Raw genomic sequence first — 13,404 nt, 5'->3', positions numbered from 1 at the left:
CATTGATTTTAGACTTCTCAATCATTAGCTTTTTTTTTTTTTTTTTAATATATAAATCACAGTTTAGGATATGATTATTGCATAACAAAGAAAAATCAGAGGCTTATTTATGTGTAAAATATATAGGATTAAATGGATTGTTAGGAATAAATGTTCACTAGATGGGTTAGACAGGCTAAAAAGAATAAAAAATGACATCATTATCATATTTTAAAGAACAATACAATCAACTACTTTATGAGCATTCAATTGCAATTTTTAGATTTGTATTAATAGATGGATGTTCAAGAATCATGGGGAATTCGAGTTTACCTTTTAAAAAAAACGTATAGCACAAATTCACTTAAATTTAACATATCCATGGACGACACCTAAATCTATTTAGAAGTTCTTCCATAGGAATTAAAATCTAGGTTATAGAGTTAATTGTTCCAATGAATACTAAATTTAGGTCCATGTCTTAGATTGTTCGCTGGAATTTAAAATGTCGAGTTTTAGTCACTGAACTTGGGTTTATATTTTCGATTACTCACTAAAATTTAAAATGTCGAGTTTTTTGCACTGAACTTTGGGAAAATATTATACATTACTCACTAGCATACTTCAATCTCAAACCTCTGATGGAATTGATGATATGACTGACGGAATGCACACGTGACGCTTCGTCACACCATTAAACTTTAAGATGGTCGAATTTTGGCCATTGGACTTTGAAAAATGTCGAAAACTTCGGCCACTAAACTTTGAAAAACGTCTTCTATTATTCACTATAAATTTAAATTTAACCACACATTTATACAATGGAATATTTTATACATAAATTCAAAAAAAAAATTCCAATTTTTTAACCAAAATATTCTCCCTGATCATCAAACAGGGGCTAAAATTCATTGTTAAAAAAAATTAGATTTAATTTGATTTTTACGATAAATATATTGTATTTCATTGCAATTAGTAGTTACTTCTTTTGCATAGCTTTGCAAGCATTGTCTATACAACTATGAATGATTACTCAATTACACAGTAGTTAAAATTAAATTATTATTATTAGAATTTAGGGCTATTTTCATCATAATAATTGAATTTTACAACGAAACACACAATACATTTGTTTATTGTTAAATAAAATTAACTTTAAATTTTAACAACGAATTTTAATCAAATCCAAATTTATTGTAAGTCATAGAAGACGTTTTTTAAAGTTTTGTGGCTAACACTCGACCATACTCATCGAACATTGAGGTGGTCAATTTTTTATTACTGAACTTTAAGAAGAATGAATTTTAGCTACTAAAGTTTAAGATTATCGGTTTTTAAATAGTGATTTTATTTTATTTTTAGAATGCGTGATTAAAAAGTTAGAAATTTTTTTAATTTACATATAAAATATTTTATTATATAAATGTGTGGTTGAATCCAAATTTATAATGAGTAATAGAAGAAAATTTTCAAAATTTAGTAGCCAAAATTCGATGTTTTTCAAAGTGTAGTGGCTAAATTTCGATCACCTCAAAGTTCAATGAACAATAGAAGATATTTTTCAGAATTTAGTAGTTAAAATTCGACCATCTCAAACTTTAACGGTGTGATGGTGCACCACGTGTGCATTCCATCAGTTACGTCACAAATTCCATTAGAGGTTTGATATAAAAGTTATGCTAATGAGCAACGCATAATATTTTTCAAAGTTTAGTAGTCAAAACTCATCATTTTAAATTTAGTGAGCAATTGAAGACGTGAATGAATCTAAGTTTAGTGACCAAAATTCAACACTTTAAAATTCAGGGAGCAATCGAAAATATAAATCTAAGTTCAGTGATCATGAGAACAAATAACTCTAGATTATAAATTAAACGAATGTCAACAATTAATTTTAACCACGAATTTTATGGAATTCACAACTTTTTAATAACATATTTGATCAACTTTTATTAAAATTTAATAAAAATTCGATTTTAATCTACCAAATAGGGGTTTAATCAATTTTTTCACTTAATTAAAATTGTTCATAAACACTTCCCAATTGAAACTCGTCTTAAGATCCAATTCATAGTGAGACATAAAAAAAATGCATCATGACATGAATCAGTATATTATGAATTTGAGACAATATTATAAACTCCTCATAAAGTTTATGACAATATTAGAGACACTTACTCATTAACCTCCTATATAAAAGCTATGAGTATTATTCATGCTCCTGGCCCCTTTTCAAATCATAAATTATCTAAAATGAGGTTGATATATCTAAAACGCCCTTGTGAGGAAAGATGTGAAATTTTCTTCAATTAGCTGTGTTTTATTGTTTCATTTGATAATAAATTATTACTTAAAAACTTTATGCATACATAATTCTGAATACGCATTCTAGTTAAAAATTAAACCTAAAATTTGTTAAAGAAAATTATTTAAAATTTAAATTAATTACATATACTATGTATACATAAGCCTCCGTTGGAGAAGAATTTACAAACGCTTTATTATATATACTAGTTGCTGTTACGTGCGTTGCACGAATTTTATATTTATCGCATTTTTATTAGAGTATGAATTTTAGTTTTTTAAAATGCTTTTGAAATAATATCTAGAAGTGTTTCCATGATCTAAGAAAATAATTGCAAATTATTTTTACAATTGCATAACAGTATTTTGTTGAATAAGAAATATATGAGGTTATACAAACTATTTTGCTTGTATTGTTGACATTCGATGTTTGACAGTATTGATATGATTGAGTTGAACCTAAAAATCTTGTGTAACTCCAAATAAGTTGAAAATACTTGCATTGGAAAATTGAAGATAGAGCACACAGTTTATTACAGAATAACAGTAAATTATAGAAAAGCATTATCGCATACGTTGTGTACCATCAACATTGGGAGTTCGTTATACCAGGTCAAACGCTCAAAGACGTATTATGAAGAGCCGTGGATTATAAAATTGGGTAGATGTTCTCACTGAATCTTGGTACATACTAAAAAAGTAAAATAAAAATTAGTGAAAAGGGGAATTTAAAATTGTGGAAACATGAGTAAAAGAAAACTTACAATTTTGTATTTCGAGAATAAAAAAGAAAAAAGAAGTCTGGTTATGAAATTGAGTTTTTAAATGTGTTTTTTTGTTGAAAATGAAATTGATTTTACTTTTTGATACTATTTGTAAAAAGTAAAAATAAAATAAAATATTATTATTATAATTTTATTAGTGTGACAAGAAAATTTATTATGAATATTTAAAAAAATTTCAACACCAAACAATAAATCTATACTCTTCACCTATTAATTTGGTGAAGAATTAGATGAAATCGTAAATCACGTGAGTGTTTTTGGAAAAAACTAACTTCAAAAGTTTTACATTTTAGTTATTGGTATGTATAGTGCAATCAATAATTTCACATTTGATCAATAATTGTTGTTAATTTTTGACAATTTCCTTTTGTTGTTCCTTTCTCTCTTCACAGGTTTTACTTTTTTATTTTTTGTCTTTTCCATTATATTTAGATGCTTTTATTGTTTAGCAATGATTCTTTCCTTTTTAATGTTTGGTAGTTTTTTTTTTTTATTATATTGAAGTTCTTGTAGTTATATATTTTTTTTTATTAAATTTAATGCATATTTTTAACTAATAAAATAACAAAGTAAACAAATATTAGTTGCATTATTCAACAAAAAAATAAAAATTAAGAGAGTCTGCACAAATTGTGCCATTTGTGTGGAGTCTCCGCACAAGTGCAAATTTCGCACAGTGTGAAGTCTCTTCACAAATTGTGTGGAGGCTCCGCACACTTGTGTGGAGACTCCGCATAGTGTGGAGTCTCTGCACAAGTGCGAACTCCGCACAGTGTGGAAGCATCAAAATTCTCTAGACTTACTTTATTTTACGTTTTTTATTAACCACAATTATATGATATACATTTAAGATTATTAGAGATATTCTATGCATTGTATAAAGTAAAGAAGATTGCAGTAGTAGTTCTGAAAATTTCACAAGTCAATAATTAATTTCCAAAAAATATTGTTAACTTTATAGCTATCATACAAAAAGTATTTACTAATACCCTATCAGTCTCAGCACAAATTGTGCGAAGTCCGCACATTTTTGTGTTTTGCACAAATTGTGCGAAGACTCCGAACAATACGAAATCTTTGCACAAATTGTGCGGAAACTCCACACAAGTGTCAACTCCGCACAGTGCGGAGTCTCTGTACACAAATTGTATGGAGACTCCGCACACTCTGTACAACATTTTTAATTTTTTTTTGTTCATTTAAATTATTAAATTAGTAAATCAATTAATCAAACGAAACTAAAAATAGGTAAATGCATTTTGTTTACATTTTTGTTACTAATTTTTTGAAAATTTTGGTTTGTATACTTTTTTTGTTTATTTTTTATTAACTTAATAATAATTAATAATAATTATTTTTTAAAGCATTCCATATAAGCAAAGTAAACATAACTGTATATAAAAAATGATCAAAGAAAAGAAGATAAATGCACACTTATCAAGTAATGATACTAATTAAAAAAATAAAAAAATCTCTCCATATAGTTAGGAGAGATGGTTTGTTTTTTCAATGAAAAAATCTTAACTATAATCACAAAAAACATTGGAAAGTAGCTTCAAAAATATGGATAAATCAAAATCAATTGTTTTGAGAAGTGATTCCTCTCCTCCTTCTATGAACAAGAAGAAAATTCTCCCGAAATTACAATGCATGACCCCAAAGAATGACAAACTTCCACCATGTAAGTAATGAAACAGAGTGAAAATTGACAATCTACCTTGTAGAAAGAAGCTTCCCGCATGAGTCCCCAGCAAGTGATTTCAATTGCCTTCTTTTTTTCTTTTGTTTTGATTTATTCTTCTTCTTTTTTTATTCTCTATAGTTTTCTTTAACTTCAAACTATCAAACTATTTGGTTATTTATTTTTTTAGTTTACCATATTCTTTTCACCTATTTGACTAACCACATTGAGGAGATAACAATGAGCTAAAACTACTATTTACTTTTCAACAATAGAAATTAAAAAAAAATCAAAATCATTAAAAATTCAAAATCCGAACTTACCAACTTCAATGGCCGAAGACATGGGCTTTTTTCCAACCCAAGCGATCGATTAGAACTGCTTCATCTTTTGCTTGTCTCGTAAAACTAAATAAAATTCTTAATCTTTCGAGATAATACTCTCTAACAAAATCAACCTAGAATCATATAGTAAAATCAAATCAACATATATTCAATTCATAGTAAAAAATTATATTTACTTACCAAAAATCCTTGTTTCAAAAATTCTTTTGATTGTTCTATGATTAAAAGCCTCTGTAAAAGAAAACAAAAATAGATGGTTAGAATTTCTAAAATGTCAACCACCGAGAAAACGAAATTAAAGGAAAAGGAAATAGAAAAAAGAGAAGAAGAAATGAATAGAAGGAGAAATTGTATGGTCGTGGTTGTAGAGAATGAAGGAAATAAGTATCGGATGTTGTTTTGAGAAATGGAGGAAGCCAGAATGTTGCGTGAAGATGAGTAATGCATGGTGGAAATAAGAAGACAAAAAAAAAAGGTCATTTTGCATTTTGTACGGTTACATGGGATTCATTTACTGTTCAATCAACAGTTCCATCTCCTTCCCCTTTTTATAAGAAGTTATATATATATATATAGAGAGAGAGAGAGAGAGAGAGGTAAATAAGTAGATGATATTTGTAGATTCATTGAAACGTGTTGTAAAAAAAATTAAGTTTTACCATTTATATATAATTTATAAATTTTGCAAAATAGAGATTTATTAACACGATGTCCCTCAGAATGGGAAAAAGTATAAATAGATGATAAATTGTAACACGAAAGGCACATGATAAGTGTGGGATGGTATATTGTTTAAAAGTTATTTCTCCCCTCCACTAAAAAAAAATAATAAATTAAAGCTTAAATTTCTTTTTGTAATAAATAATTTAGATTGTATTTATTCATTTTTGTAGATGATAAATCAAATTTCCACCAAAATATGATGAAGATAAAATCAAATTATAAAAAGCTAACTTCCTTTGCATCAAAACAATTTATTTTGTCTAAAATTAAAATTAACTAAACAACAAATAAAATATACAAAATTAGCCCTTGTTTGAGCCTTTTTAAAAAAAATACATTTTTAAACAGTATTTTCACATCATTTTAATCACACATTTTTTAATAAAATAATATTACACAAAAATCTAAAATTTTTCCTTATTTTTAATTACACATTTCACATTATTACACTATTTAAAAATGTATTTTTTTAGTAAAAATGGAGGGTTTTATTTTTATTGCAAGAGAAAAGAGTAAAGTAAAGAAAATAGAAGCGCCATCGTCATCTTTCTCGTCATATTCCTCTCTCCATATTCCTCCAAGGGTGAATAATTGGGAGCTCACAATTCTTCGGAAATCAAAAGGTTCCCTCTTCTCTTTCTTGTACCGTATTAACTATTAACGGAGTCACTCGTGTTGATATCTTCATTTGCTTTTCAATTAACATTTATGGATCTGCGATAATTTATCACTTTGTGTGAAACCTAACAATTGTCTGCCCTTTGTGTTTGGATTGTTATTATTTTTAATTTCCGTAGTTGTGATCGTGCTCTCTTGTCATGTTTCATGAAATGTTGTATTTTCACTTTCATGGATTTTGATGTTTGTATATATGTTGTTTTCTTCTTGACTAAATATAGAATCTTTCTTTATGGGTTTATGGAACTTGTATCTTTAACATTGAAAACTGTGTAAAATATATTCTTGTTTGGATTTTATGTTCGTTGATTTGTCTAACAACTAAGTTTAGGGTTTTTGGATATTTTCTGAAGTATTTTCTCTCTGTTCTTGGGTTCTGCCATTTGTGCATCCTTGTCCTGTAATTTTGTGACGTCATGTATATTACTTTTGGTAGCTAGTTGACGTGATAATCTAATTTTCTTTCTGGGGAAAAATACCCTCTTGTTCATTTTAAACACTTGGTTGTGTTTGAACCTTGATGTTGTGGCTCAAAATTGGGATTTTACACAAAGGACAATTTAGAAAACTAGAAGTAAATTTGAATTTTTTGAAAGAAGTTTCATGCATCAAGATCTGCACTGGGAGTGAAAAACGTTCACAGCTTGTATGGTAATGTATGCATCATTTGATGGAATTAAGCGGAAACAAAAGCTATAATTTTGCCAGTTGTAGTGTCCAATTGTGTCAGAACAATGTACCAAACATGCCTCAATTTGTCCATTTAACTTTTGTGACATTTGAGGTTTAAGTGTAATCTATACTACCCATATGAACTGATGAAGTCTCTTATATATTTTTGGATTAATTATGACCTTTAAGTCAAAACATGTTGCTACTAGACACCCCAACCCAAGCTTTGTCCATTCTCATTGTGAATTTCAAAGAGTTTATATAAGTATCTATGCTGCTATGATTATGATGATGCGTAAGTCTATTGTATTCATTTTATCACTAGGTTACCAATCTTTATAAAGCTTTTTGTGAAAGATCAAAAGCCTACAACTTAGACTTTTTGAAGCCTACAACTATTTCACTGAAATGTGTGTAATTGTTTATTATCGGACCTGTTACATATTAGAATGAACCTTTACCCTCTCATCAAATTACCCAGACAATTTACCTCTTAATTACCAGAGAATGACCAGTTTCTGAATATGAAGGGACTATGAAGATATCATATTAATCTGTTAATTGAAAATTTGAAATGCTTGTTAATACTTAATACCATTGCATGGTTTTCACCCATTAAAAAGTCTGATTTATTTCGTAATATATCTTTGAACTTCCTAATTTTCTATGCATTACTTCAAAAATTTTATGGACACAGAGGAATATGTTGTTTTGTCAGCATTGAAGTCGCAATTAATCCAAGTCCACATTGATTGGAAGCAGGAGATGGAGAGAAGTCAGTCCTGTGTGGATGCCTTGCAAGAGAAAGATGCAAAGAATGAATTAGGTGTCCTCTGGCGTAGAGTTAAAACTGCTGCAACATTATTGACATACTTGAAATCGAAAGCAAGAATCATGGCCATTCCCCATATGGCTCATATTGTTTGTGGTATCAAACAACTAGATGGAACAGGCCTTGTCGATGAAAATGGTGTACCGTTGTCTGTCTCATCTAGAAATATAGATCCGTCTTCCTTTGACAGTCCGGATGGGGAAACGTGGACTGCACTTGGCAGTCATCATGGTTCACTCGATGAAGATGATGTAGTTTATATAAATGAATTATTCAGAAGTGTACATATGGTTGGAGATGTGATGGAAAGCCTTGTCAAGAGGGTAATAGTGGCGGAGTCTGAAACTGCGATTGAGAAGGAGAAGGTAACCGTGGGGCAGGAAGAAATTAAAAGAAAGACCCTCCAAATTGAAAATATGTCTTTGAAATTACAAGAGATGGAGCAGTTGGCACTGGGCACTAATTGTATTCTGAATGAAATGCGACAGAGGGTTGAAGATTTGGTTATAGAAACGTCTAGACAAAAGGAAAAAGCTGCAGAAAATGAACAGGAACTCTGTCGCGTTAAGCAAGACTTCGAATCTCTAAAAACCTATGTCAGTAGTCTGATTAATGTAAGGGAAACACTTCTTTCGTCAGAAAAGCAATTTCAGACTATTGAGAAGCTCTTTGAAAGGTCAGTATATTTTATTTTTATTATATGTTCATGAAATTCTAGTCAACTTTTTTATAACCTCTATTTCCTGTTAATGTGATGACAAGTTGTTTTTTATTTTCTTATCTTTAATTTTGTTGTCTCATCTGTAGTTATAGATTTTTGCTTGCAACTTCTTCAGCTGTAGGTTGTCATTTGAGTAGTTTATATCAGAAGAAAATGGAAGAAGTTATCAAAGGAGCAAAATAGTGGGTAAATGAAAAAGGCTCTTTTTAAAATTTTCTTGATAAAAGCCGCAATTCGTTAGTCAATTAATTGTAACTAGAGAATGCCCCTCTGCTGAGTTTTTCTTCTTCCTCTGAAGTTCAGAAAAAATCTGACTCATAGAAGTATATGATTATGGTTTTTGGAAATAGATTCAGTGGGGACAAAGTGAACAAGGTCGAAGCTTAGGCTATGAATGAGTTGTGTTGCTAGTGTAGAGAACCTTTGGTAACTGTGAAACTTTATAAATACCATTTGTTTGAACAAAGAAAACTGTAGAAAGAGAAAAGGGATTATAGAATTTGACAATTCCAGGACACTCCCTTTATGGTTAATTTAATCACAAAATATCCTTTTGATAAACAACATATAGATGGTGTATCATCATTTTTAGACATTCGAGTCTTGAAATTTATCCTGGTACCAAATGTAAGGAAGAAAAGATTGGACATTTACTGATGAGCACCAAAAATTCTCTTTATGTTTTCGAAAGATAAAGTACCTTTTCTTTTGGAGATAAGAATGAGAAAACCTTGAGAATGCTGTCCATTCGACCTGGTATGGAATGGATAGGTGGAGTGCCCATTATTTTTGGTCACCATATAGACGATGATTTAAAGTTTAGGTATATTTGTGCCATCAATGCTGGCCTCTAACCATGCTATTCACATTTGAGTTTTATAAGAGATTATATGTAACGAGCCATTTTTTCCTTTGGATCATTAAAACGTGTCGTAAAATAAATCTTTCATAAAAGATAATTGTTCTTAAACTTACAATAATAACAATTAAAAACAAATACTTAATCATAAACATTAAATTATTACTCGAAAATCATAATCATTTTTCTCTTTATTATATCACTAGATACCTGTTCCAAACTTTAAGTCTCGAACATCAATTACTTAGACGGGGGAAAATCATAGACAATGAGATAAAATCCTAAGTAAGCCACAGAAATCGTAATTTATATTTAGAATTGAGGAATTCGTAACGTATATTAGGAAACACAGGATTAGAAACCGAACTTAGGTGGTACATAATCATAACATACATAGGGAGATATGGGAGTTAAGAATCGTACTTCGTTGCTATAATTCTCGTACGTAACGCTATTAAACTCTGGCTCTTTGAACTTAAACATTTAGGACTCATATCATATTCATAACTTGAAATTTTGTATTTAAAGGATGGAAAACAATTTAACATACAATGTATGACTACACTTATCTCGTAAATCTGAAGAGGATTTGATAAAATGGGTTCGAAAGAACTTGGACCTTAAACAATCGTTTATGAATTATGTGTGTAGTGTGGGACAATCATAGTTACGCACACACATATACGTAATTATATACAATTACACATATATAGACGCACGTGATTGTTCATACTATAATTTAAATCAATTAATCAATCGTAATTATATATAGTTATACATATATAGGCGTACGCAGTTGTAGTCATCCTATAATTTAAAATCAATAAGCCATAATTATATATAATCATACATATATGGACGTACGTAATTATAATAACACTATAATTTAAATCACTCATACATAGATGCACGTAATTGTAGTAATACTATATTTGAAATCAATCGGCCATAGGCCCATAATTATATAATTATACAAATATAGATGCAAGTAATTATAGTAATCACATGATTTAAATCAATTAGTCATAATTATATATAAGGGTAAATAGCACAAAATATCCCTATTTTTCAATGTTATTGTGCAAAACGTCCCTACCTTTCATTTTTTGGCATTTTTACCTCTATTTCCACATTTCATTGCGCAAAAAGTCATTTTCATCCATTTTTCCAATAAAAAGACGATTACCCCCTAATTCACATAAAACAAAAAGAAAAGAGTAGAAAAATAAAGAGTTAATTGCAACTATAATCCCAAATTTTCAAAAAATTACAAATCAGTCACAAATATATACTTAAAAAAAAAAGTCATAATTACAATATGGTGCTGTTTTTCTTCCTTTTTTTTTATGTATATATTTGTGATTAATTTGTAATTTTTTGAAAATTTGATCTTATAGTTGCAATTAGCTCTTTATTTTTCTTTTTCTTTTTTTTTTTGTTTTGTTTTATTTGAATGGGGGTAAAATTGTCTTTTTATTGGAGAAATGAATGAAAATGACCTTGTGTGCAATGAAAGGTAGAAATAAGGGTAAAAATGCTAAAAAATGAAAGGTATGAACGTTTTGCACAATAACATTGAAAGGTAGGGATATTTTGTATTCTTTACCCTTATATATTATTACACATATATATTCACATATATATGATAGTTTACTTATTTATCTTTTATATATATGGAAATTATCTTTCATAAATATAGAAGTTTGCTTAATTTCCATAATCAATAATATTATATACATATATAGATGCACGTAATTATAGTAATTATATAATTAAATCAATCAACCACAATTATATATATCAATATACATATACCATAAATATTCTTATCATAAATATATAGTTTAGGAAATTGCACTTTTAGTCCCTCACCTATTGGTTGATGTGCAATTTGGTCCTCTAACTTACATACTTTTAAACTAAGGTCATAATTTTCATAATTAACGATTATAAAAGATTTGGGGTATTATGTAATAAATCATGAAATATTAGGCTTAGTTCTCGGAGGAAATATGTTAGGCAGGAAGAAATGCTGTATTTTGATGATAGATTGTTAATTATGAAAGTTTGCTACTTTTATCTTGTGCATAATAGTATGATTTTAAAATTCAAAGTGGAATACATCTGTACTATACTATTATTTGCTTTTCATCTACTGTAATTTCTTCCAATGCCTTTTCCTGTCCATTTTTTGGCAAATTCTCTTGTTTCTTGAGAGGAAACTGTTCAGGAAGCTTCAATTGGTCAAAATTAATTTTTAGGCTTGTTGATTTATCCCTTTTTCCACTTTTAGTTTTCTTTCTGTTTCTTAGTAAGAAAGAGTAAATGTACAGTCTATACTCTGCCAAAATGGTGGATGCTGTAAAAAGTAATAGAATATTAAAGATCTTAACGACAGAATTTCTCAATTGTGACACTTGATACGTACTAGATTGATTTCTTGTTTGATCTGATCGAGTGATGTTGCTGTATCAGGATTAATACCAATCCTAGCCATTTCATCAATAAAGTATGACCAGTATCTGTGTTCCTTGAGTAGGTTTAATGGCTTTGGTTAATTTTTTTTTTATGATATTAGGCTGCACTGTCAAGTGTCAACCTATATGTGTGTAAAATTCCATTTTTAAAAAGAAAAACTGGTTTAGTGTAGTTTAGAAACTGGAAAAAGTGTGGCCAAGTGGGAACGCAAGGGGCTTTGGTCCCCTATGAAGTAGTCAGAAACTTCTTTCTTCCCTTGAAGAGCTGGGCCATCCTTAAATGTATTCTGAAAAAAGCTTTTCAACCAGCACCACGGCACCCACTTCCTCCCCTTTGTTTTTCTTCTTCACTCATGCTTTAATTTGGTTTCCAATGCTCAGAATTCTTCCTTCGATGCATGAATGAGTCCTGAAAATTGTGAATTTCAATAGATGCAGGAATAGTTTTTACAAGTGATGATATGCATATATTTACTAAAACTGAAACTATAATTCCAATTTCCATATATATACTTGTTCAAATAGGATGAGGTATCTGATTATTACACTGACACCTGTTCCATTTAAACAGTTAACAAGAAACTCCCTTATCAGGCAAAAACAAATATATATTTTTCATTTCAGTCTTAACTTGTATATGCTAGACATGAAACTATTAATAAATGAAGAAGTGGTTACTATTTGCTGGTTTTCCGATTTAGGATAAATGAAAGCGGTTTCCATAGTTATCACACATGGAGCACAAAATCGAACAGGGGACACATACACAGATTCAAAAACAAAGGATCAGACTGGTTGGAGACAAGCTGTTTATTGTTTTTTTTTGCATATCATATCTTTATTTTATTCTTGAATTTTGCGTTTGCAATCTTTTGATTTTGGGGAGCGATTATTGATAACTCCAGATTGTTTGTATTTCTAGTGCCAACGAAATAAAAATATTCTTGGAACAAGAAGTGCTATGGTGGATAAATGAAATTGAGTTGAAGTTCATACACTTTCTCTCACGTTATTTTGATTTTCTACACGAACGTGATTAAGGATTAGAATTCTGGTAATTCCATCCTCCAGATGTGATTATTTGTGTCCTCAGCATGTTCATGTAATGTTTCTTGCATTAGAATTGAAAATATAGGACACTACGTGGCATGTAGGAATGTGCTGTAAGTGTGTTGAGGCTTTCGTTTAGTTGTTGGAAATTTAAATATATAGAAGTTAGGACACCACATGGCTTGTCGGGCATGTGGTTCGGCGTGTTGGAGGCACATCGGTCTCCAATACTTGTGGCACCGATGCTCCACCTCAAAAGGAGTGTCTGTTCTTGACAGTTACTGTAACAATCTTTTCAG

The 13,404-nt window shown here is 29.6% G+C and overlaps 1 protein-coding gene across 3 annotated transcripts; it reads left to right on the top strand.

Annotated features, from left to right (window-relative positions):
* The first annotated feature begins 6,321 nt into the window (after nt 1–6,321).
* On the top strand, nt 6,322–9,195 carry LOC111401967. 3 transcript variants are annotated; one of them, XM_023029963.1, is made up of 2 exons: nt 6,322–6,439; nt 7,885–9,195. In XM_023029963.1, the coding sequence occupies exon 2, from the start codon at nt 7,932–7,934 to the stop codon at nt 8,706–8,708; it is 777 nt and encodes a 258-aa protein (XP_022885731.1). In that variant the 5' UTR covers nt 6,322–6,439; nt 7,885–7,931; the 3' UTR covers nt 8,709–9,195. The 3 variants fall into 3 exon arrangements, with proteins under 3 accessions (XP_022885731.1, XP_022885733.1, XP_022885732.1); XM_023029965.1 differs by having other exon boundaries at nt 6,328–6,439; nt 7,929–9,195; XM_023029964.1 differs by having other exon boundaries at nt 6,328–6,439; nt 7,864–9,195.
* Nucleotides 9,196–13,404: the final 4,209 nt, after the last annotated feature.

Source organism: Olea europaea, chromosome 10, assembly GCF_002742605.1.
Source record: "Olea europaea var. sylvestris chromosome 10, O_europaea_v1, whole genome shotgun sequence".
NCBI classification, from domain to species: domain Eukaryota; kingdom Viridiplantae; phylum Streptophyta; class Magnoliopsida; order Lamiales; family Oleaceae; genus Olea; species Olea europaea.
The sequence above is the reverse complement of the archived record's forward strand: the minus strand, read 5'-3'. Positions and strand labels throughout refer to the sequence as shown.